This window comes from Falco punctatus (genome assembly GCF_963210335.1).
Source record: "Falco punctatus genome assembly, chromosome: 13".
NCBI lineage: Eukaryota > Metazoa > Chordata > Aves > Falconiformes > Falconidae > Falco > Falco punctatus.
The window spans coordinates 8,732,983-8,759,423 of NC_137593.1; the positions used below are offsets into that span (position 1 = coordinate 8,732,983).

Below are 26,441 nucleotides of genomic sequence, written 5' to 3' on the forward strand. Positions count from 1 at the left end.
GCTCTTACCTTACAGCTAACCCCTGCCTAAAGGAGCCAAGAAATTCAGTTGCTTACATTTGACCTCTGGAACAGCTGCTGTGATGTCATTGGTGTCACGATTTTACACAAAATTAGGCATGCAATTGTGTGTTAAATAGTGATGGTTAGCTTGGATTGCCCAACTAATGAAGCAGACAGCATTAATGCTATCACATATGGACTGCTGCAGGGCACTGGCACTGTAAAGGAGTCTGAAATCACTCTGACTTTGGCGGGAAGAGAGACAGCCCTTTTCCTCCTCTGGCATCCCCTGGGTGGGACAGACCCTTCTCACCCACCTCTCACCCTGGCAGTGCTCCTGCAATTTGCTCTGGAGCTTGCAAATCTGCCTCCCTGCCTAGGCAGTCCTGCCCAGGTGTCCCCGTAGACTCAGACAGGTGGCAGGAGCTGCTGATCACCTCTAATGTGTGCCCGAGTTTTGCTTAATTAAGAACAGACTCTCTAATAGCATTCACCACCATCTCCTGGTGGCTCCAGGACCACTCTGGCTGTGGCAGCGCAGCCAGCCAGGCTTTCCTGTCATGCAGCTCATGCATGACACCCTAAAGGGTGCAGTGGTAAACATGTAATTTTATTTTCCAGCATTAAGGGACTCAGCCTGGGACAGGTCTCCCTCCAATATCCGATGTGGTCTCCAGGCCCTGGGATATTTGCTCTGAGCCGTCCCCATTGCTCGATGCAGAAACACCAGCTCGTTTGGTGCAGGCTTGGCGGTCACTGTTGTGCTCTCTGTGGCAGTGTGAGTGCAACCTTACATACCAGAGGGAGGATTAGACTCAAGGTCCTGCAACCCAAATTTCTGGCCAACATCGCTACAAAAACACTTCTTAGTCGGTGGCTATATTGATTAGACTCTGGCAGATGCTATTTCACCCTTTAAACTATATTTATTTCAGGGAGGAAGTGCCTCGTCTTGTTTATTCTCCAATACTTAACTACAGTGCTTGTAAGAAAAGCAAGGTCTTTTTTGGCTCTCAGAGCTGCAGTGATGACCACAGAGTCAGGGAAAGGGCTGGGGGAGATTCCCCTCCTTCTTTCCATTTCCCTTCTTGTATGATTTGCTGCGCATGAATGCAGCACAAAAGCTTCATCAGATACTGCCATCTCTTACTTCAAGCGAGGTCCCTGCCTGCAAGTCCCAGGGCCGAGCCAGCATCCCTGAGCATGGCAGCAGTATCCCAGCAGGGTGGGGGTGATGGGGTCACCCATTTGGCCAGTTTGCCCAGCCAACAGCCCAAAGGAGATGTGAGTTTGGCCTGGATCTGCATGACAGACCCCGTGGTGGGGCTCTGGGCTGACTCCAGATGGACATCCCAGTCCCTTGGCACACATCAACCTGTCCACATACAGATGGATTTTGGCCCCTGTCCACATTGGTCTTCCCCTGAAGCCATTTCTACAGGATTTAAGTATTCTCCCAGGTTCACCACTATGCAAATACTGAAATTAGCCCTTTGCATGATTATGTGCAAATATAAAAAAAGTGACAGACTTTTTCTAACAAGGAGCACTGAGGAATTCATGTGCCTTCTCCACTGACAGCATCAGCGGTCAGGTTTATTTTTGAATGAACTAAAGGATGGCCCCCAGTCAATGAAAAACTTCAGCATTAAACTATTCAATATCTGTAATATTTCTTCTTTTTCTTAAGCTTTGGTCTGAATGCAGTAAAAGCACAATGTGCTGTGCCAGGGAATAACGCAAAACACAGCCCTCACCAGGCAGCTCTCAGAGATCGAGATTTTAACGGAGTCTCACTATACTACAAGGACCAGATTAGGAGGAGCTACAAGGGGACCTGTAGCCCCACCAGCAAGTCCAATATAGCCTGTGCTTCCAGCCTGGCAATGAAGTTACCATCTGGAAAGATAGTTGTTCACATGCAGTTGATCTGGCGTAACCAAACTCTGCTAGGAATAACGTAGATACAGCGAGTGTGCCTTGAACCAGGACAAGAGAGCAGCAACGCTTCCCGAGAGCCTTTCAACTCTGTATGTCTGATTCTATGAGATCTAATTAAAGTACAGGGTCAAATTCAGTCCTTAGAATGTAATCCCTCAGACTTTCCCCCTCTTCAGAAGACCCTGAGAGAAGGCAACAGGTCTCATACCCTGCTGTGAAACAAAGAAGCCCCTGGGCAGGATTCTAACTGGTCTGGCCAAATGGCCTTGGGACAGCCACTTATCTGTGGGAAAAGAAATCTTTTTCACGTCAGTTACATTTCCACAAAATGCTGCATTTATGTCTCATAGCTGTGCCTCATCCAGACAGCTCCTGGGGAGCCTCACCTTACTGAGAGCTGCAGTACAACCAAAAAACTGTAATGAACTTATGTGCTTAAACAACAGCCACTTTGTCCCCCAGAAACACTGCCATAAGAACATTGGATGTAGCTACTACCTTTCCTTAAACTACTGATGATTTCTTGTCCATGCAGTGTGGAGCATAGCTAAGCCTGTACAGTACCCAGGATCACATTTTACCAGTGGGGCTAATGAGATTTATCCTTCATTCCCACACTTTGGTCTGTCATCCCCATTATTTCACATCTCACCTTGAGTTAACAAACGGTCCATCTTCAGAGCACACTGGCACGGCCACAGGGGATTTGGTACACTGGATATAACGTGGTCTGCCACATTGGATGGGCAGTGACAAAAATTATCCCTCTTCCCCCAGGTCCTTCCATCGTCCCACTGCAGCAAGCAAAGCCAACACTGGGCAATCCTCTAAAATGTTTATTTGGACCAGTGGCCGAAGTTCTACATCTTACAGACATGATGAGAAAAGGTAAAAGGCATCTATGCTGATTGTCTCTTACAGGTTTGAATCTTTAGGAGTGTGGCCTGTAGCTTCTCTTCAGTGGTGGCACTTAGAGAAGTAGGAGGGATGCAAAGGGTGTCTGGCCCTTCCTCCAACCCTGCCAGCTACTGCTCCATGACAGCAGGACCAGCTGATGAGTGCCAGGGTTAATGTGCCAAGCCAAAACAGAGCAGAGGGACAATGCCAGAGCCATGGCCAAAGTTTTCCTTGTTCCCAGGACATCAGCAGCACACTGTGACCATCTCTGAGGTCAGCACACACATCGCACACTGAAAAGCACACTAATCTCCAGCCTCAGGTTTGCAGCTTCAGCCCCCATGAAGCCTTCATGCCAGTTGCAAGTGTCCTGCTTCCAGCTGTTGGCCCACACTGCTCCTGCACCCTGCTCAAAACACACACACATACCGTGCCTCCTGTCCCTCAGCCAGATCACTGCCCTACATAACTTTTACACATCTGGATGATGCATGCAGCTGTCAGAGATGTTTTCTGTTTATATGCACACGTGTGTGAGGATGCGCATGTGTGCAATACATCGCACAATAGCTGAGAGACAGCAAGTGGCATGAAAGTGAGCTGGTAGCCACCAACCCACTTAAGTGGTGTTGCTGGAGGGAATAAGCAGAAGGAGACAGAGGAATGAATGAGTTAGTGGATCTCCCAGGGGAGCAGGGAATTACACAGAAGAGAAGGATGGGAAAGAGAAATTTTGAGTCCACAGGCAAAGGCAGCACTCGGGGAAGAAAAAAGTTAAATGTCACTGATGAAAGAACAATTTGCAGTAATGCTCAGACTTATCCTTCCAAAACCTCTCTCCTTTGTAGTGACATTTGTTGGACAGCTTGCCTTGTCGCAACCAGACACATTTCCCTTTCTTTTCTATCCCCCTTCCCTCCCTTGCCTCCTCTCCTTCAGTTCCTCTTGCAGTCACTACTAAATGTAATCACAAAAAATCAGACTGGCGAAACAAAACCAGAGGTCAATGTAGCTACAGTGCCAATTAGCAAAACACGCTCTTCAGTTATTCTAATGAGACATTACTGCTGACATCTGCTTGGAAAAATGCACTCGTGAGTTCAGGCAGCAGAGCTGCCCTCAGGACGCCGAGTTTATTTGGAGAATTGGCCCATTTGCTGAACTTTTCTGCAAGGGCTGCATAGGTGTTTGGCTTTTTTTGATAATGCAATCCCAAACAGGCATTTTGAAGCCACACAGGCCAGCTTGGCAGCAGGTTCCCATGGACTCTCAGTTGGAGCCAGTTATCTAAACGCCTCATGTACTTCTGCAAGTTTCCTTTTTAATTGAATTTTCCCCAGGCTAATGTTCTTCTGTGTTAATACACTGTCATGGACAGGATGGGGATGGTCCAAGGTTAGACACTTGGAGGAGACACCTGCCCACACATTGGGCTGGCTGGAAGCCACGTGCTCCTGATTAGCATGGCCTTCAAGTCACACCTGCCTTTCAGCAAGACTTGCTAACGCTGTGGCTGTGCTGAGCAGGGCTCGTCGGTGCCTGAGCAGCTTCAGCCCCGGGCAGAGCTCGCCCCTGCCTGCCTGCAGAAACAGGGAGGTGGGGAGCAGCATCTCAATACCTACACACCAGCCCTGCTATTTTCAGGTGCCTTTTCAAGCCTTCTGGTGGGTTTATTTTGTGGGTGGTTCTGCAGAGCTGTGCAGAAGGAATTGTTCATGCCCTCTGAGGGATTAATAACATGCAGGTGGGAAAAGGAGGAAGAGAAAATGGAAATAGGAGAGTGCTGACCACAGCCTCAGGACTGCAGAAAAGAGGTGTGAACACAGAGCAAGTGTTGGTAGCAGGAGAAACTCATCTCCCAGTGATTTTAACATGTGTAAGGTCACCAGCAGCATCGCTACATCAAACAGGCAGTGCATTTTAGAGCAATTGCTTCCCCTATGTGACCCCTTCCTAGGAATTTTTGTTCTTTAAACTTCAGAGAGGAAAACTGTCATGGAGCAGCAAACTTGTCACCTAACACATGCTGCAACCACAGGTTTTTGAGGCATTGTACCGTAATAATAACCTGTGCAGCAATGGGTCACTTGCTGTGGAGGAATCACCTCATACTGGGTGGAATATACATCTCGGGCATCTCCTTTTGCAGGACCAAGCCCAAAACGTATATATTTCATTGCTGGTTTAGATGTCCACTGTTCCCTAACTGCCACTTTTTATGCTTCGGAAAAACCTAGTCAAGCCCTCATTCCTTCGCAGCTGTCAGTTAGGCTTTCCACAACTGTAAGCTTGGAAAACCAAAGCACTGGTTTGGTTTGGTTCAGTGTGGTGGGGGACAGGGAAGGAACTTAGTGAATGAAATCCGTTCATATCAATAGGAATCCTTCTACAATCATGACTGAGACTTTTGTGAGAGCTCCAGAGAGATGTCCTGTTTCCATAGCTCTAATAACAAAAAGTGATGTGGCTAAATATACCCCATAAAGAAAAATGTAAAGAAATTGGCTTCTGAGCAGGAAAGTTCCTGAGCACTGTAAATTCTGCGGGTAAGAAACAGGAGGGTTTTTTTGACCCTTGCATTCAAGGATTTCTGATATCAGTAAACACCTCAACGTGAGGTAATTTGAGTGACATCTGTGTAACAACTGTGATACCAGAGAAGTGAATGTGAATTCAAAGTCACTCTGAATGACTCAGGCAGGCAGGCATCCTCATCTGACAAGCCCTGTGACCACGCAGTGCCAGAGCAGGTAACAGCTCCCTCAACACCACACCGTGGTTCATTTGCAAGGGAAGGAATCTGAGGGTAGGTAATTTGTGTTTGGGGGGTTTTTTTGTTTGTTTTGTTTTATTGGGTTGTTTGGGGTTTTTAAGTAATTGCAGGTGCCTGGCTACTTTAGCTTTCCAGTGAGGAAATTGACCCCCTTTGCAGAGCTCTTAGATCTACCCATTTTGGAGTGAAATAAGAACTGTTGTACTGGGACAGAAGGAGCATTAATTTAGTCACTCCTGGTCTACGTGGCAGTGCCCAGTTGCAAACTCTTTGCATACAGGACCATTCCTAATACATGCCAATAAATTAATCATATCCCTAGCGCTGCAGAGCAGTCTTGTGCCAGCAGAGCACACAGCAAAGTTGGTACGCATCGTCCTTCGCATAAGCAAGTACTAAAATGCCAAGTACCCCATGGTGGCAAACAAAGGTCCTGGGTGCAGCCAATATGGGCAACCCTACAGAAGACGCAGAACTTCTTTATTAAGGCTGGTGAGCTCAGACTGGCATTGTAACTCTCCCTGGCTGTCTCGTGTTCAGGCTAACACAACCTGGGTTGCCTAATTTCATCACACGGGTCCTCCCTAAGTCTTCCTCTGGAGATCACGTAAAAAGCTGCTGACCACATTGCAGAGGGATCCCTGCACGGCTGCTGTGCAGGCAGATATGGAGAGGGAAATCTCTGCTCTGTTCCCTGCAGGCACGGTCATGGCTGAGATTCCCTCTCTGGCAGCTGAGTCCGGGTAGAGCAGCCAGCCCATATCCTCTGAGCAATTTGGCAAAAGGAGCACGGAGATTTAGCAGGGGAGAACCTCAGTTTGGAAACGACCAAGGGAGCAAAGACCTTTTATCCTTGCGGGCTTCCTTTCTAATAAATGTCTTTGCACAGGGCAGAGAGATCCCATCTTCTGACAGCTGGGACTTCTTTAAAAACAGACAGACCCCCTCAGTGTCATATCTGGGGAGCTGTCACAGGTAGTCACAAGTATTAGACGGAGTCGCCTAGACGAGCAGTGTCTGGAACGCAGTGATCTGTACTTAAACACACCGCAACAGTCAGCTAATTGTGGCTGTGCAGCCCTGGGATCCAAAACCAGCCAGCTAAGCACGACACTCTTCCAGCTCACCGAGCAGAAAGAGGTCCCTGGGCTGTGCCAAAAGTTCACACGTACACAAAATGTCACACACCCGCCAAGAGCAGCACACACGCGTGTGCAGGCACCGCTGCCAGCCCAGCTAGGGAGATGCTGAGGTTGCTCTGTTAGTGGCAAAATGTTCTGCACAACGGGTCACATCCCCCAAAACCAGGTTCTCGGGGGCACAAATGTCAAGCCTGGGAATAGCAGGTGTTCCCAGCATCATACAGAGAAAATTGGTGCCTCCCTGGTACAGGCACAAGCGGGAGGAGGAGGAGGGACGGTTACTCAGTGTGTTCCCTGGGCTGTGCCAGGGCCGGTGCCTCACGTGCTGGCACGTGCCAAGCCACCACACGCCTTGGCGTGTCTGTTACCAGGCTGGCTCCTGGCAGGGATTCAGGAGAAAAAAAAGTCCTCAGCATGGTGCACCAGGCTACCAGTTTTTCTGTTTGGGGCTTTGAATAACAAATATTTGCAGAAGAGCAACCAAGCTGGTGCTCCGAGCACAACCCCAGAGACAGGGCGTTATTTACTGCAGCAGGTGAGCACAGGACACGTGCCCAGCAGGTGGTCACCGTGCACTGTCCCCTTGGCCAGTCACCCACCAGGTAGATCATCTCTACAACATACCTTTCAGTCCATCCCTTTTTTTTTTTTTTTACCTCTCATTGCACGTTTCTCAACTCAAGGCCACGTGGGAAGCACTTGTAACCATTCCCAATTAGCTATTTGTTTTTAAACTGTCCATTTGTATCCCTTTTATGTCCTAGCTGCTCTGATGACATTAGTGAGCAATTGCACTGTGTCTGTTTTATGTCTACGCGCTGACATAAGTTATGCTGTGTGATCGGTTAATGTGCTGGAACTGCATGACAATCTCTGCCTTCCTGCCTGCTTCCATTTGGGAGCAATGCAGATCCTAATAGCAGCTCTCAGAGTTAAACACACTTTGATAAATAATAATAGAAAAGTAACATTAGATTATTACTCTACATTACTTCTTTGAAGGCAATTGCATCTGCCAGTTCACGATATATTTTTTCTCCCCAACACTGGAGAAAATTTTGACAGGCTGAATTACCATTTCATTTCCAACTAGGAAAACATTGACAAGCTGTAAAGGATGGTTTTGAAGAGAAACCATGGACATCTAAAAATGTAAATACAGTTGGATGAAGAAGCCTCAAGGGGTCTTAGGAATGGGAGACTATTGACTGCAGTACCATCTAAGCAAGGCTGTTGTTATAAAACTCCACACCATATGTGCTTTTCCTGACTATGAGTCATCATCGAAACACAAATTCAATTCCAGTTTCAGGGAGTTTATGATTAAACCTATTTTCTCATTTCTACTGTGTTTACGTATGACTTTACTTCTGTCAATTCTATTTCTCTGTCCCTGTTAGCGAATGTAAGTTATATGTCTGGTGTGACACCGTGCTTTTTTCCAAGGCTGAGTGAAACTTGGTGGTTTCAGCTTAAATGAGTGGTGGGTTTGCTAGAGCCCAAAGTGATTTTGATGTTACTCACCTGCCATTTTGCAGACAGGAGAAGAGGAACTTCTTCCACGTGTACTACTATGTCCATGTTATGGTGGTGCCAGGGCTCAGAGGCGTGCGGTTCACATGCTTCGGGTGCTGCCTGGATGATTCAAAAGAACCGTAACAGAAAACACAGGAGATTTTGACCAGCCGCAGGTCTGTAAGTACATTTTAAACCCACAAAGTTTGAGTGTGTTTGAAATGTACTCAAATATTTCCTTCTTCACCATTGTGTCCTCGTGACCCACTGAATCATCAAAGGCTCGGAGATGAAAGAAGGACTTATGGTTAGAAAATGCAAAGGACTCTTTGCTGAAGGGGGAACGGCTTGTTGTATTTTTTATTTTTTTTTTTAATCCCAGAACAAATAGCTCCGGTGGATAATTTTCTGCAAGGGTTTTCACTGTAATGACTAACTGGGCTTCCAGAAAGCTATTTTATAAATAAAGTAAATAAGCTCCCAATCAAAAACCCTACAGAAATCAATTGCAAAATCCCCATAGTGTTTTGTGAGCTTTGAATCACACTCAGGGCGGAAAATTACCCAAGCCACTAGTCTGTAGGGGATCAGAGAGGGACGTGGCCCTTTCAGATAATTTTAGTGCCGACTTTCTTCAGGCTATTTTCTGCCTACGGTGACATAAGACTTGTTACCACATGCAGCTGAAGAAAGACACCCCATATACCTAAACATCTTCTAGTGGCCTCAGGTGGCATTGACAGGTCACATTCACCTATGGTATAACTCAGCTGAACCAATGAAGCTGTACCAAAGGAGGAGTTACTGAGCTGGCACACATGTCTAATCTTTATATTTGCTATAAGGGGTTTTTACCTTTTCAGAAATGGTCGTAATTTATTTTGGAGATGAATAAGTTTCCACCAGGTCAGAGTGAATCCGATGAAAAAGGACACCCGAGGACCCTTAAGCCTTTCTCTCCCATGAGATGGGTATGGAGGTGGAACTACCCACCTTGTAGAGGCTTCATTGATTAAATACGAACTTCACATAAGAATGTATTATTTTCAACCTCAGAAATATTTACCAAAAAATCAGGGATCACGATCTACTGGACAAAAGGAAAACAGTCACAGCCCTAAAAGCCGGAGAAGACCGGGCCATACTCCTCGGGCTGGCCATGATGGTGTGTTCTATCATGATGTACTTTCTCCTGGGAATCACCCTGCTGCGGTCTTACATGCAAAGGTAATTTCATGATGGTTACCCTGTCTCACACTCTCTGCTCCAGATGACTTCACTTGGCTTACACATTTGGCTTTTTTTGCTAAAGTTTTATAAGTTTTCCTTTGGACACCATAGGCCTGATTCTGCACTTCCCATATAAACTAGGCATCACTACAACGAAAGCAAGCTGAGTAATACCAGCATAGGCAAGGGAAGAATTAGATCCCTGTTTGACAAAATATTGACCCATAGGCTTTAGACTTGCCAGAGTTTAGCACCAGTATGATATCCATATCATCTGGTCGGCAGTCTGCTGAACCCCGTAAGCTTCCCAGGGGCTGTTGTTGCGAAGCCCAAACTCAGGAGAAAACAGCAAAAATATTTAGCGGCTTCAGAAACAACGCACTTTCAAACGAAGAATGGAGAATTAATTTGGAAAACAAATCAAGCTGCTTTGTAGCATGTCGTTTTCCATGTAGGTTATTACTTTCATTTTAACAAGTGAAATCCTCCTGAAATGTATTAATTTGCCGAAAAGGAAAGATCATCTTTCATCATTTCTACACTGCACTTAATTTTTCTGAGGCTTTCTCTGGCTTCCTTCTCTGCCACGGAGCAGAAAGTTTGGCCTGTGATTCATTAGCAGCATTTGAAATCAGTTTTCAAGCACCAGCCCTATTTAAAATCTAGCCCCAACTGTAATAAGACTGTCAGCAATGCTTTTTCTGCCCTGATCAGTGGAGTTAGGATAATGAAAAATGTGTAACCGGGGATCAAAACATTAGTCTGTCATGTCCAAAATCACCCCTGAGGCAGTGGCCAATACCTGGCACGTTTTGGCTGATCCACCACAGGCTTCTTCTTTAGGCATGTACAATAAGTGCCTGGAATTAACTGGTATGAACGTCCTCAATTATATCGGTGCACCTGCAGGACAGTATTTCTTCTTGACCCTGCAATGATAAGGAAAACGTAGCGATGCCTGAGGCTGAACTGTACTGATTTGCAGCATCTTATTTGTGCAATAAAGGTATTTGTCCCTTTTTAAATCCAGGCAGAGTTTAGATTTTGAAAACAGAGATCAAGACCTTTTAAGTATCCACCAGCATTTGCTTTTCCAAGTTTCTCTCCCAGACCTTTCAGCAATATCAGGGTCAATTGCAGAGGCTGCTAAGGTCAAAACTGCTCATGTGGAAAGAGATGATTTATATTACAAACTATGTGAAAAATTGCCAGAAGATATCAAAGCACCTATGAAGTACCAAATATTCCACCTTCACAAGTCTGCTGTAGGTAGGTGTTACTTTATTGCCCCGTGCATGAATAAAACAGCAGTGAGAAAGGTGAAAGTGAGAAGATGACAACCAAGGAGTCTTTGCTGTCACTTCTCTTTGCACAGCCAGATCTCCTCAGGGGTTATTCCCCTTTACAGACAGCGACACCCCTCCAACAAAATACTGCCTGGCAGGGGAAAAAAAAAATTAAAAATCCTTTTACTTAATTTCCCCCCAGAAATCATAGCATAATTTATTATAAATGTAAAACAGAATATGCAAGCAGAATTACTGCCAAAGTAAAATAGCTAGAGAATTAGTCAGAAATTTTTGATATCACTTACCACGTAAAGCCTTTTGTACATTTGGCAGGGAGCAAAGCAGCCCCTCAGCCTGTTCATGGTGAGGGGGACTAAAGGGGAGCCCTAGGGTGAAACCTTCCCCCAGCACCCAAAGGGCTTTTCACAGAGCCCTCAGGGTGCCCTTCTCACTGCTCCCTAAGGAAAATACAGCCGTAGGTTTTAAAATACATGCAAGAAATCCAAGTGAACATTGCCAGTGCACACCCAGGCTCCATCATTCCACTTTTAGCCTCTGGTGAATTGGAGATAAGCTGAAAGCCTCCAGAATGATGACAAGCACTGACTTCACTTACAGAAAGCCAAGCTAGCTGCCCCTAGAAACAGCCTTTCCACGGGCAGAGCTGCATGCGGTACCACTTGTGTGTTACTGTGTCTTCATGCATATGAGTATATGTACCCTGGTAATTCAAAGTCGTTGTCCCACCCTCCCCTTTAAATTGAACTGGACTTGGTGGTTAACCACCAAGTCTTGGTCCACAGTGTCCCGTCATGCAGCACTGCATGCGTTGTGCTCTCCCAGGGCAGGCTGCTCAGTTTGCTTCTCTGATATCTCTGCCAATTCCCTTTGGCTTCAAAAATACCTTCTCCAGAGCTATATTTCATTTATATATAAGACATAAGTGAATCAGGCACTTTTGTGCCCAAAGCACAAACTTTGGATACTACAGAGTAATACACTGTCTGCAACGTGAGAAAGTCCAGCCCTCATTTAAAGCCCTACAACATGTACCATCTCCTACAAGATGCACCCATGTATATGGAAAGCCTGAGCTGCGTTTAGTGCTTACTGCCCATTCTAGCCATGCTCTAACATCTCTTTTATTTCCCTCTCAGTGTCTGGACAGAGGAGGCTCAGTGCTCGCTTCTCAATGCATCCATCACAGAAACCTTCAATTGCTCATTTAGCTGCGGCCCAGACTGCTGGAAAATCTCGCAGTACCCCTGCCTCCAGGTGTACGTTAATCTCACCTCTTCTGGCCAGAAGCTTTTGCTTTACCACACCGAGGAAACAATGAAAATTAATTCTGAGGTAGGAGCACAAAATAAAATTTCTTCCTAAATGGGTTTCTGGAGGGCTGATCTTGTTATACCCGTTTCTCACTTTAAAACAATATATAAGGCTTCCACCTCCTGCTTCGCTGGTAAAAACAGGAGCTCGGAGAGCAGAAATCAGTGCACAAGCTGAGCTCGCATCTCTAGAGGGGGCAGTCTTCCACCTCCATCCCATGCAGGGACTGCAGCTGGTCCCACAAGGGGTGATGTCCCCCGGGGGCTAGACCCTCCCCTCATCCTTTGGAAGTGCTTTACAGGCGCAGGCTAGCGCTGAGCACTTGTCACATTGATACTCTTGTGGAGCTGCGGACAACCCACTACCCACCCAGGTACAACTGCATGATAGCAAACACCCCTAGTGATGTGCACCGAGCATCTGCGGCAGTGAGAACAGAAACAGCTTTATTACTGCGGGGCCAGGCAGGACAACGGGGAGAGACCAGGGCTCCGTGTCTAACAGCAGTCATGTCTCCATCTCAATCTCTGGTGACAAACTCTGTGCCCTGAGCATCTCTGCTGAAGTCAGCTGTGCTGCTGGGTTCAAGGCACAGCACTTACCCCTGTTTATGGTGCAAAGATGCTGAAAGTTTACTGAGCAGGGACTGTCAAGATAAAAGCAGAAGCAGAAAAATAGAAGGCCTGGCTTTGGGGCATGTATAAGCTAAGGGGCCAGCCCATCTTTCTTGCACAAATTCCCTGATTCTAGACGTTGAACCGAAAAAAATTATTTTTAACAAATCTGCAGAAGAATTCCTCTCTGCTTCAGCAAGTACAAAATTCAGCGTAACTCCATCCAGGTGGGATGGAGACAGCTCCTGTCTGGAGGCTATAACGAACGCAGCGGATGCACAGAAGGCTCTCCTCGCCAGCCCGCAGCCACAGCTGTGCAGCTGACGCAGTGCTGTATATCACACCCAAGCAAGCAACCGCCTCTTCGCAGGTGGCTTTTTGCTCCCTCCACGTAACAAGGCAGGGTCGGACTGAGAAATGTCCCTCTCCCCACCTTCCTTCCTTCGTATCTACAGTGCCTGGGTACCCAAGTCCGCAAGCTGCAGTGAGCCGGGTGCAGCTCAGTCATTAAACTTACAAGTGCCAGATTTGCATTAACTGCTTTGTTATCCAAGGTCACTGAACCCCAAACTACGGGCACTTGGCAAAGCACAGCCCGTAACAGCACAGCCTCAGTTCAGGCTGCTGACAACGTAACCTATTGTGGTTCTATTTATGGCAGCAATTCAGTAGACCAAATTACTTCTGCATATTAAGATGAAGCGATATTAAAATTAGTCAAAGAACGGCGTGGTTGCACTGGGCCAGTTATTCTGCTGGATAATTAGCTCCTGTAGCTGAGAGACAAAGTGCTCTGGATCTGAAGTGTGAAATGGAGAAAAGTATCGCCACCTTCCCCTCTGGCTCATCAACCCCACCCTCCCCTCATCGTCACTGCAGAGGGGACACTCGCCGTTCGTGAAGCCTGTGACAGGACAGACCCCACTTTCTGCTGGGGCAGAAGCAAAATCCAGTGACGCTCATGCCGCAATTTGATTAGAAGAGATCAGATTGATTTCTGCATTCCACTGGTTTCAAACAAATCAACAGATTCAACATAAATCTCCACATTTCGTCACTGATGATTTTTGCCTGCTGAAATGGACTTTGAAATTTTCCCAGATGCCGCCTCCTCTTAATTTAATGTAGGCACAGTTAATACTTCTCCAGCCCAAGGTTGTTTTACAGGTTAAGCTCTGCTCTCAGGAGGATTCCTAGGTTTTCCTAACATGCTGCTGTCTATGTGACCTGAATCCAAATGCAGTTTTGAATCAGGCTTCTTGTGCCTGGCTGGGATCTGCAGAGACTCCAAGCTCTGATCAGCACAACCCACCTCAGCTCCCTGGACAGGTGCTCCCTCTCCCCCAGCTGGAGAGTGGCCCCGTGCAGCAGGACAAGCAGCCCTGGGCATGGCTTGTTTTGTGATGCTCCAGCTGGGTACTAGCTGTCTCTCTCCATCCACCTACTCAGGTCTGCATTTCCTATCTTCCTCCTTGCCAAATAAACAAAAAAAAATAATGCATCATCCGTGGCTCACTGAGCCCTGACATTACTGGGGACGTTGCAGAGCACGGTGCTTACCCTCTGAGGCCAGCACCAGTGACCTTCAAAACGTCAGCATCCCCCCGCCAACCTCTCTGCCTCGCTGAGCACCGCCGCACATGCAGAGCAGCATCTGGAGCCCGTCTCTCTCCTCTCGCCGCCAGCTAGCGTGGATGGAGAAAAATGCACATGGATTTTAAATAATCATTAATCTAGGAGACTTGCTGTCTAACCTAGCTGTCGGCCCACGAGGTGCAGTAAGGAGTAGGTGCAATTTATATTGAGATCTACAGCGTGCTGCCGGCAGTCTCCGGTGGGAATCAGTGGGAAGTAAGCAGATTCCAGTCGAGCTGCTCAAGTCTTTCCCAGGAAAGCGCATGAGATTTTTCACGGCTTTTTGTTGCTCCCGCTGTGTGTACTTCATCTCTAGCCTTTAGGACAAGCCCAGCCCCTTGCCAATACTACAACCATAGCAGCTTAGCCAGCTACGCTTCCCTTCCTCAGCTGTCAGACGCTGCAACAGCCTCTGCCAGAGGTAAATCAGCCAATGTCCCCTTGTGCCTGCACCACGGAGCCAGGCTGTCACCCTGAGCAAGGGCTGCGGTAGTTAAAGCAATTCTAGAGGCCCCATTTTGATCTCCTACTGTATCATTTTGATTCTTTTCCTGTCATTGGAGCTACTGCTGTTTTACACCCATGCTCCATAAGTGAGATAACAAGCAGGATTTAATCACCAGAATCACTGTTACGCCAGTTACAACAGCCTGAGACTCAGAAATGATGGGGGTTCTCATGGTTTCCCGCCGAAGGTTCAGGTATTTATAGCCCAGGGAGGAGTTTGCCTGGTACAGGGGGAAGCAACAATGTACAGCTGCCATTCCCAGCAGACCCACGTCTGGACTGGGACTGGAGAATTCAGTCTGGAATCAGTATCAGGCCAACACAGACACAAAGCTCCCCTTCCAGCCCTTGGTTCAAACCCATTGCACTTTCCAAAAGAGATGTAAATTGATGCCCTGACCACTTTCTCACAAAGATTGCCACAGCACATCTTGTCAGAGTTTCCAGGCTCAGCATGGACACAATCCCCAGCTGCAGACTTCTGATGGGAGTCACGTAACCCCCTGAACTGGGGGCTTTACTGGCAACAGCATTTTCACTGTAATGCCAGTGATTTAGATGAAACTGTGCCCAGCTTGCTTGGAAATGTGCAATCTCCACCTTTGGAGCTATTCATAACTCAACAGGACCAGTCCCTGAGCACCTCTGCGCTGCGCAGGACATTGGACTGGACAAGCCCAGAGGTGGGCAGCTCATACAGGCTGCCTATCCAATCCTTTAAATCAGGAAAGTAGAGCTGGAAACTCAGTAACAAGTTCTCTTTGTAAATGTCTAGTATGTCCTTCTTGTGATCAGATTGCAAGTAACGCAAGCACTTTTCCCACATTGTATCACAGAATCCTCACTTGAGGTAGAAGCCAGACATTGTTTACCTTCAGATTTTCAGATTTCTAAGTGTTTGACAATGCAGAGGTGTAATAAGATGGCACAGAGTTAGTAGTCTACGTTAACAGTTACAGCATAAGAATCGTGGATACAAAATTCCCTGCCATGCACTGGAGAAAACTAAATGAAAATCAAACCAAAGAAAACATCAAAATATCCCGTTTTCCACGTCCACCTACCCATTCACCAATGACCTATGCAACAGGGCAGACACCAGCACGGCAGAGCCAGCCCTGTGCTACCCCTGGGGAAGCTGAGGCATGGAAGGAGAGGCCAGGAGCACCCCACAACCGCAACTTAATGCGCAGAGGGAGTCCTTGTGCTGAGGACCTCCTCAAAGCCAAGGCTGAGATGCCTCCAGGAGCTCAAGGGAACCTGAGCAGGGCAGATAGAACATGGAGTAAAGGGCACCCACGTCCTGGCAATCGCATGGGAGACAATACCCTGAAGAGAGACAGTTTCAGCACAAGGAGCCTGGCAGAGAGGCAAAGTAAACCAACCTCCCTTGCACAGCTGCATCTCACAGCTTCACACTTCCAGACCCTCACGTCATGGGCATCCCAGCCAGCCCAACTTGGATGGTGGCTCTGTGACATCAGGGGTAGGTGGGAACAGCTTAAGTTCTGCTTCAGCATCAGGTCTTCTTTGAAAATGCTTGGGAAATACTCGGACTTGCAGGAAGTCAGACCTGTCCCTGCTGCACCCTTGGGACATTTCCACAGACTTTGAATCCAGGAATCTGTCAGTATTTGGTGCTTTACATGTCTGCTGTTTTCTGTCAAGGGGGAAGGGCTGGACTTGACAAGAGGGGCCAACTCCTCATTCAATCTCCTACCTCAATATACTTCATGGAATTTCAAGAAACAAAAATGTACAGCACAATGTTGCAATAAAAAAAAAATAATCTGAGCTGGAAATACTGCTGTTACAACAGTGATAGCACATAATTTAGTAAAATAAAATGAGGTACGCTTCACTGAGAAATCTCCCCTGCTTATTAGATTATTATTTATTAAAGAGTTTTAGGCACTGGAAGAGAGCATGTGGCTTTGGACATTTAAGACAAAGCTGGGCAGAGTACAAGAGAATAACCTGGAGGGAGCAGACCTGCACCAGCAGGAAGATGGATGAGATATTACTGCTTTGATATTTTCCATCTCTAATTTCTAGAGCTCTATGAAATATTCATAATGGCAGTACTGCCATGCTCTACCCTTAATGCTCCAGTCTGCTAACACCAGACAATCTTTCTGCCATGCTTGAAATCATATTCTGTGCTAATAAACTTGCCAATGAATAAATCAAATACTGTTAGGAGGTTAATCTTTTGATCATTATTAGGACTAGAGATTTGTTGCAGTACATTATAAAGAAGTCACAGCACCGTCATGAAAAAGAATGGAGGAACGTTTATAAAATATATACATTAAAACAATAGTAATCAAAAGCCACGGGTCACATTATTTTAATCAAAACATCTTTTTTCCTTTGCAAAACTTGCTTTATCTCATTAAATTATCTGGTGCTCACCCAGGACACACAGGCCCAGCAGCGCAGGCAGGGGGCATGGCACGACCCACCACCACCCCATAACAGCGAGGGAGCCACGACCTGCCAGCTCCCCCCATGCACATTCAATGAGAAGTTAAGCAACGGATTTCCACCCATCCTGAAGGAGTTAATCAAAATCCTATGCAGGTGTAGAAAACCTTCAGGTGTGGAGGGGCAGATGTGTCTAGAAGAGGGGAGGGGTGAGGGGCCCTGGGCTGCTCCCATCAGTCTCCTCCCAGACCAGCAGCAGCAACCACCAATTCAGACGTTTCTGCTCTAGGTCAAAACTCAGCTGTGGCCTCAGTCTTGGTGTGTCTGCCCATCACCTCCCCAGTCCACATCAGCTCTTTGCAGGGAATGGTCAGCACAGCCCAGGGCTACTGTCCTACAAGTCCCATAGAATATCTTCAATGCATGGAGTCCATAACCTAGTTTGTAATTAGCCTGCCTTCAGCATTCTTTGGGAATGCCAGGTTGAAACTATGTTAGCTAGAGCTACCCCCATATCTTCTTTTCTTTGTGACTGAGATTGCAATTCAAGCAGCATCTTCAGAGAGAAGGAACTGTTGGACTTCACACTAGTGTTGAGAAAAACAATACAAAGAACCACCCTGGTATCCAGGCTGATCTTCAGCTCGAGGCTTCTCAGTGGGAAAACTGTGTTTTCTCCTACACTATCTATTTCTCCCTAATCAAGGCGTTACCCCCATGGGAAAATTTGTATAAAGGTCTCTCATCGGCCTTCGCCTCTGCCCAGCATGTTCACTTTGATCCCACCCAACTGAGATCTAAACCACCAGATTTGTATTTACAGAGTCAATTACCCATCTAACTGCAAGCATATGCATGCCACTTAAGATGAAGAGGTACTTCATCAGTTCCATTTTTGCATGTGTAAATTAGCAGTAATAATATATTCACCTATCTCACAAGGCTGCTCTGCAGATTAAAGCATTAATGTTTGTACAGCTCTTGGAGGTTCTCCAATGGGAAATTCTGTAGATGTGCAAAATATTGAGTTTTGTCTGTGATATATTTATTATTAACTTAATAGTATTCCACTCACTATGAAAAGCATAATCATCTTGAGATTTTCCTGCTTGCCACCTGAAAACAGACATTGTATCTGTCTTGGAGATGCATTTTTATCCCCCTAATTTCTTCCCAGTGCTCGTACATACCAAAGTGCGGCAAGAATTACGAGGAATCCATGTCATTCGTGAACATCGTGATGGAAAACTTTAGAAAATACCAACGCTTCTCCTGCTTCTATGACCCCGAAGGCGTTCAGAAGAATGTGATATTAACCAAACTGTACAGCTCCAACGTGCTGTTTCACTCCCTCTTCTGGCCCACCTGCATGATGATCGGCGGGGTCGCTATCGTTGCGATGGTAAAGCTGACTCAGTACCTTTCCCTCCTCTGCGAGAGGATCCAAAGGATCAACAGATAAAAAAAGAAAACTACCCTGAGATTTAACTACAGCGAAAATACTGTTTTCTCATTCTTCACCAAAGAACCTTAAGTTTGTAACGTGCAAGTCTGTTATAAGTTCCTTACTATATTCTTATAAGTAGAGCAATAATGCAAAAGCTGTTCTATATGCAAACATGTTATTATTATGCAGACCACTGAAAAAAAAAATACTGTTTTGTGTTGACCATCTATATGATCTTGTTTTATGCTGAGACTAGTACTTCTTTCTTTTGTATGGCCAAAATAGGGCTCAGTGTGACCATTTGCTAAGCTTAGTCAATTAACATTTTCAGCATAAAGGATTCTGGGGAAAATTCACCACCGGACAAAGGGCAGCCAAGCACTCGCTCAACGCTGAGGTCTTGTGTCTGGCTCAGTCCATTCAATGGATTTGTGGCTTTGGTTTTTTATTGCTGGCTGCAGAGGAAAAAAAATCATTGATAGTGTTTTTTTTACAGTAAGATAGCACAAACAGGACATATTTTGAGGCCGGGATAAACATACAGTATTTTCAGCCTCAGTAGGACTTGGTGATGCTTTGTGTTTGTTTCCCCAGTTCAGAAGCAAGTTGTACCCTATGGTGTTTAATGTCTTTTGGAAAACTTTGGACTTATTTTATTTAGAGATATAATTTCTTTCTGTCTTATCAACATCATCTTTGTCACTTGCAGAAGCTGCAGCCCAAAAAAACCAAATATCACCTTGTTCCATTTTCTATTCTAGTCTGAGCCCTATTGACGGAGGTGGGACCAGAGCTCCTTATGTAAAGGTTTATTACTCATTTGTTGTATATTTGCTACCATATCACTGTAAAGAAAAAAACAACAACACAATCAGCTATTTTTTCATTTTTTACTTCCAACTGTTTTAGATTTTTTTACTTGATATATATACAGATATATATATATAAAGAAAAAGCTATATTATCTCTAGTTGTGTATTGGAACTTGATTATGGGGGTTTTTTTCTTTGTTTTTACCCACTGGAAAGTGAACGGTATAACATGTTTATAACCTTCATCCCTGGGTAATATTATAACATGGAGGAGCAGCACTGCAGGATCTTATCCAATATTCATGATGTTGTTTCAGTCAAAGGTCTCTGTTGCTGTGACATCGGAACTGGCAAAAATCTCATCCAATTCTATGGCTCTATTAACTGAATTGTTGGCTAATCATCATAATACATCTGGAAATCCCTCCTGACCTTAACTCAGTGCTGGCTGACTTGTATTATGATTTAAAAGGCCCAGGTGCAATGATTTATTGTAAAAACTGAGATTCTGACTAAAATGGTTGTCCTATCTGTCAAATATTTACCACAGGGATCTCGCCAGTATAATTTCATGCACACTATAGTCACAATTCCTGCATAATTTATTTTTATTCCCCTATAGAAAGCACTCCCTTTCTTATGTTTTAAAGACACCTCTCTCAGTCTCTCACTTTGCAGCCAGCCTGAAGGACAAATGCAAGGCAGCTCCTGTGAACGCACTGTCCAACAGCTCAAACAAACCCTTTACAGGCCTACTCAATCCAAGAAACTAAGTTTTTCTCCCCTCAAAAAGACTGCAAAGCAAGTATTCTGGCTAGTTCATCTATATATAAGTACCTTTCCACAATGTAGCATTAAAAATTTCAGGATGTTACAAAACTTTACAAGTCATGCAAGTGTAATGTGAGCTGTAAAAAAAAAAAAACATTCTCAGCAGTGAAAATGAACCTGCAATCTTGTAATCAGTAGTATAATTTTCCTTAGGTAAATAAACTCCTGGAGGGTGAGGGTATAATGAGGGCTCCAAAAATATGTAATAAAAATATTAAATTAAATCTTCCAGATTTCAATATCTTCTGCCTTCAGATCTGGCTTGGTTTATCAGACTTTTTTTTTTTTTGTAGCTTCTATTACCAAGAAATGAGGAGTGCTGATGCAACAGGGGATTCATTGGGGTTTATTTGAGAAAATGTGGGTTTTATCAGTCTGTGGGATTCACAGAAAACATTGTCAGTGGGTCTGGGTGCTCTTGACATCAGTGGGACTGGAGTCACAAAGCCCTGAGCAGCCTGGCAGCAGCCTTTACTCAACCACCCATCTGCCAGCGGAAAGCACGACTCTGCCCCGGTGCCAGCACAGGTGGGGGATGGCGATGGGGTGATGGGGACAGGGGACCCCAGCCCCGCTGCCATGGTACCCCACCACCCTGCTGTGTGGGCACTGGGCTGCCCGCGGTCTCGGCAGTACCACTGCACTTCATTGCCCACCATGCAAGGGGTGAGGGGCTGCAAACGCTCATCCTTGTTACAAAACCATATTCTGCAGGTCCTGCCAAGAAGGGAGGTTCTAGGTGAGCCCCCCCAGCCACGAAGGCATCACAATCCATTTCCAGCTAGCCCAGGTGGCTCCCAGGGTGCAGCCTCACCCTCTGTAAAGCTGATTCCCCCTCAAACAGAGAGGTCTGTGTTCGGCGTTGCCACCCTCCATCATCCCCCATCCCTCTTCCCCACCCTCAGCTCCGACCCCGAGGCCGAAGGATGGATCACACCACAGACCAGAAGCCCTGCACAGCCCCTCCAGCAAAGAGTAAAAAAGTGAAAAAATGGCTTTTTCACGCCACCTTCGACACAGATGTTGACCATTTGCATGACAATTTACATTGCCTGTGATAAAACTGCTCTTTGGTCATGCAAGTGACATTTTCAGCGCCTGTGTTTGGGCACTTTGGTTCTGGTGACAGGAAAGCTGATTATTCCTGACATTTACACATCAAACGCTGCTTTCAACACGTTGTGCCATAAACATTTCACCAGTGCTCCTGTGGGTGAAACATCTTGACGCTGTTGCAGTCTATAATCATTTTGTTGACATTAACGGAGAGATCTGTGGGATAGCAAAACAACTTGAGTAATTGGATGGAGTGAGGTAAAACAATAATTTTAAAGGGAATTATCCATCTGATCACTGGCACAGTTAACCCCCCACCGAAGCATTAGTGTTGCAAACAAGATTTTTGACAAGTGCTGCTGCCCCAAAGAGTGGTAATGTTTCAGTGGCGATGCCAGCTGTGCTCTTTCTTTCTTTATGTCCATTTTAATATCATCTTTATCCCCTGCAAAAGGAACTGATGGTCCTGTAGGCAGCTCCAACGAGAAATACATTGCAGGGAAATTCAGTGATCAGGCAAATCTACCCTGTTTTGACTCTTGCCAGCACAAACATTTCACCTCTTGATGCCCCAGCTGGGAATTCAGAACTGCTGGGAACCACCAGTGCTGCAAAACCCCAGAATATGAGAATGGTGGCACAGCATCCACGGGCATTAGGAGCCTGAGAGGCACTCTTGTGGGATTTAAAACATGCATAAGTATTCCAGATGTCAAATTCACATGGCCTTTTAATAGTAGTTATTTTCTTAATTAGATTATGTCAGGTCTTATTTCTAAAGCTGAAGCTGAATCTAAAACTGAAGCGTGAACATCCCTGCTGCAATACTTTGAAACTTGGCACCTTGCAGCAGACTTACTAAATGTCACCAGCTAGGACAATAGAGAGCTTTTTTGGTTTAGCTTTCCTAATTGAGGAGACATCACTCTCTCACAAAATGTACCCAGAGTGACATACCCAGCTCCAGCGTGAGTTCGAGGTGAATACAGAGAAGAAAGAGGGCTCAGGAAACACAAGAGCCAGCACATCTCAAGAAAACACAAATGCAGTGATTTCAAACCTGAGGGACAAGAAGGGAACAAAGTCACAAAGTCCAAAGGCAAGGCTGGGGATGTTGCTGGCTTCATCTCCTCACCTCCATCCTCACCACCAGCCACAGAAGAGCTCAGTAGAAGAAGCTGCTGAGAAAGGACTGCCTGGTGTAAGCCTGGTCCAAACAGATCCCTGCACTTCTTTGGCTATGAAAGCTGTGACCTTACTGGTACTGTTGTACTGCTGCATAACCTCTGAAGGGAATGGCAATTTCAAGGTAATACAGTCTTAAAAATTGGTCAGCTAATTTTCCTTCTCATACAATCATGCCCTTATTAAAATAGCTGCAGCCATTCAAGTGGATTGAACCAATATCTTTGCAGCAATCCCAATTTTTCATACACTCAGCATCTGAGCCCAGTAGCATCAGCTCTCCACTAACCCCTGCTCATCATCTCACAAAGATTTGTGAAAAAAACCCTCACTTTTCTGCTCCACTGAACACTTGTCACTACCCAGCACTCTGTTTTGCAGAAAGAAACCCCACGGTTTGTGGCATATCCAGACATCTCAGTTGGATACAAACTGCCTAATTTTGTTGTGCAGGAAAGAGTGAAAAGCAGAGGTAAACAGGAATTATTGTGGTTTAGTATTTTGAAAACAAGTTGTTTCCATTTTTCAGTTTGAATAGATGTTGCTTTTTAAAATCTAGGGGTGAAGGTAGGTTATTTTTATTAAGGAAGCTTGAAAAATAAGTATAATAGTTCCTCTGGTATGAAACAAAACTATCTACAATTGCTCGGTTCACTGAGTATTTTGAACATTCTATTTTTCTGAGTCTGACCAGCAACACATTTCCTTTCTTCAGTTTTTCTCACCCATCAGCAAAGTGCAGAATCAGTCACACAGACATAACCAGCAGCAGCCCTGGCTGGGCTCCAGCGGGGCTCAGGTGATCGTCAACTCTGAGAACATCACTGATGACTACTATGAGTAAAGCAAAGCACAGCACCTGCCTCAGAGTACCAGCTACCGGCTCAGGGGGCACCAGGAAGGAGGAAAGGAGCAGCGTTACTGTTACTGTCGCATGCGGCAGCAGGCACCAGACATCTGCTCCTCCCATGGGTGCAGACCCCCTCAGAAGATGCTCCAGGGAGCAGTTCACATGCATGTACTCTGTGCACTTTAAATCAAACCACTTTTTTTTTTTTTTTTTTTTTTTTTTTTACACAAAATGGAGCGATCAAGCCATGCAATTCAATTGTTTGAGCTGTTGCAAATTAGGGAGGACCCTGCAGGCAGAGCCCCTGGCCAGTACACCTGGTGAATGGGCTCGGCATGCCATCGCAGCCCCAGCAGCACAGCCAGCACACCGCCTGGCCTCACAAGCTGGCTCTCCCAAGCTGTATCCTCTCGTGTTTCAAGAAATCGCAGCGAACCAGGAGTGGCAGGCAACACTGCCCGACAAAAGCGCACTGCCTCTGGCCACATGCCCATCCCCTGACAAGCCGTTTTGATGTTTTTTGGCCCCAACCTGTGGTTGCTGAATGTAAAACGAACTTCATTTCACACAAAGGACTTTTTTTATCTTCAGAAGAGATGTGAAAAAATTGGAAATGCTGCCAGGTGAATTCACACCAGGATTTTTTAAATTAATCAAATTTCTCCAAACATTAAAAAAAATGTGTTAACATTACCAGAACCCTCCATACAAGCCCATCTACTTTTTGTAGTCCTCCATTTCCATACAGGGAGCTGGTAGGTGAGTATGTATTTTTAACTGAACTACATTTATTCAAGTGAGAATTCAGCATATTTCATTGCCTAGTGATTTTATTGTAATATAGAGGGTAAGAGATGCTCATTCTAAAATGCTCTGCAAACTCTGCATCCAGCCATACTAAAATGTGGCCATTTCCAGACAGAAGATCAGCCAATGACTCATAGAAAAAGATGACCAGAGAGATGGGGAATCTGCTTTCTCATCCAAAACACAGAAAAGGTTTGTTTACTTTGGAAGTTCAAGAAAAACAGGTGATAAGTAGAAGCATCTCCAGGAGAAGTCAGGCAGGTCAGATTGAGGGGAGCAGATATGTTCACCCCCATAGTACAGCACAGCCCAATCGGCCACAGCTATAGGTTGCAAAAAAGCCCCCAACCAACAACTTTATGGCTATTTTGTTCAGGAATGTTCTCTATTTCTAATACATTCCAGGGAAAACCAGAAAACTGCTAAAACTGGTTTTGCCATTCAGTTCACCCCGAACAAGCTTTATATTTAAAAGACATAGTTTCTAACATGCCGTTTTGTTTCACAAGTTAATTTGGTTTCGAAAAAAATACACAAGCAAAACTTGAACCCTTATGGAGTGTTCTGCCACTATTCCACTGAGCGCTTTATATTGACCCAAGTTTATTTTTTTCAGCTTGCAAAAAATTTTGGAGATCCATTTTTCACCCCATATGCAGGATAGGAAAAAAAACCAGCTAAAGTGTTGTGGAGCTGAAAAAAACACTTCCCACACAACTCAGGCTAAAATGTTTGAGAAAAAGTCTCCTGGGGTAGGTTTTCGAATATATCATGTGATAATACATGAGGAAGGTGGGAGGTTTCATCATCTCTCTCCTTAAAGTCTCCAACCTGGCTATTTTTTTTTTTTTTTTTGCCTAGCTGCAGTTGTTATTCCATATTCAGTTATAAAAGTACTTTTTAATACCCAGCACACTTAACTCTGATCACAAGCAAAGGATCTGTTGTGCCAGATGTTGCCAGGCAGCTCCAGACCCAAAATCTAAGCAAAAAGGCAGAGCACTTTGAAACCCTTCCACATGGAAGGCACTTCAATCACCAGGCACATAAGCTTTGTTAAATTCATCACAAATCAAGTAGGAAGCAAAGTTTGATGACTAAGTGGCAACACCTGAATCACTCCCCTTACAAGCAAGTGTTCAAAGCCATGTGTATACAAGGCAGCTGAATATAAAGGGGAGTTTGCTAAAACTGCAGAAGGTTGCAAAACCCAACACTGGGGGAGTCCTGGTGTAATTATTTGCCTCTTCCCCTGCATCACTTTACCATATGCTTAAAGATGGGTTGGAAAGCAAGTTGGTACCAGCAGCAGCACATTTCCCACTGCCAGCCACTCTCTTGCCTCCCCAGCATGTGCTGGCTCCCACCCCCCGCACATAGGAGCTGCTGGGTCTCCAAGTATTAGACATTATCTCACACTCAATAGAGAAACACAGGCCAGGAAATCTGTTGCAGAGTATTTATTTTGTAGCATGTGAACTGCCACAGAAAAGCACCATTAGTCTGAGATTTCTATTAAATAGCCTCCAGGAAGGAGTGGGAAAGCATGCAGGGGAAAAAAACAAATAGCAAACATGAGTAAACGAGATGTTCTGTTTTGCTCAGGAGAAGCGAAGATCATCTGCTTCCAACGTCCAGGGCACAAGACATTTGGAGGCCTCGCTCCGCCTGGGCAGCACCACACACGGCCTGGCCGGGACACCACAGGCACACAGCCCTTGGTCTAGTGGCCACCACCTGTGCCTGGAGGTAAGCCCAAAGGCAAGTCCAAGGCCACAAAACTCTTGTGCAGGTGGCATGCCCTGTTTGGAAATAACACCCAGGATTTCATCTCACAGGCACAACACATGGCCCTTCTCTGCCTCCTGAGGAGTAACTGCTTATTAGTCCCACTGAACCAGATGCTAAAAGTTTTGAGTATTCAGTATCAAAACCAAAAGACAAAGAAACATTTCCAACGAAAGAATGTGTCCAATCTGGACACCTGACCTTGGTCCACTGAGATTAGCAGCCAGACCTCTGCTGATCTCAAACAAATTAGGATTCAAGAGCAGCTCAACAAGTGAATTTATGTAGAAAGCAAGTACTTTCTCCAGCAGCGAAGCTGTCTGGCACTTGTGTTCTCTGTAGGTGCTCACCACTCAGCATT

General features: G+C 45.5%; 1 protein-coding gene across 6 annotated transcripts in view; it reads left to right on the plus strand.

Moving 5' to 3' along the window:
• LOC308072740 (calcium-activated potassium channel subunit beta-2) overlaps positions 1-20,618 on the plus strand; it is a 161,533-nt gene extending 140,915 nt beyond the window's left edge. For 5 of the 6 annotated variants that reach the window (XM_080410041.1, XM_080410042.1, XM_080410044.1 and 2 more), the window contains 4 exons: positions 2,721-2,831; positions 9,327-9,497; positions 11,947-12,142; positions 18,482-20,618. In XM_080410041.1, coding sequence (XP_080266167.1) covers positions 2,721-2,831; positions 9,327-9,497; positions 11,947-12,142; positions 18,482-18,766 — 763 coding nt within the window. In that variant the 3' untranslated portion in view covers positions 18,767-20,618. The remainder of the gene's footprint in view (positions 1-2,720; positions 2,832-9,326; positions 9,498-11,946; positions 12,143-18,481) is intronic. The other variant, XM_080410043.1, reaches the window with a different exon arrangement.
• The last annotated feature ends 5,823 nt before the right edge of the window (positions 20,619-26,441 follow it).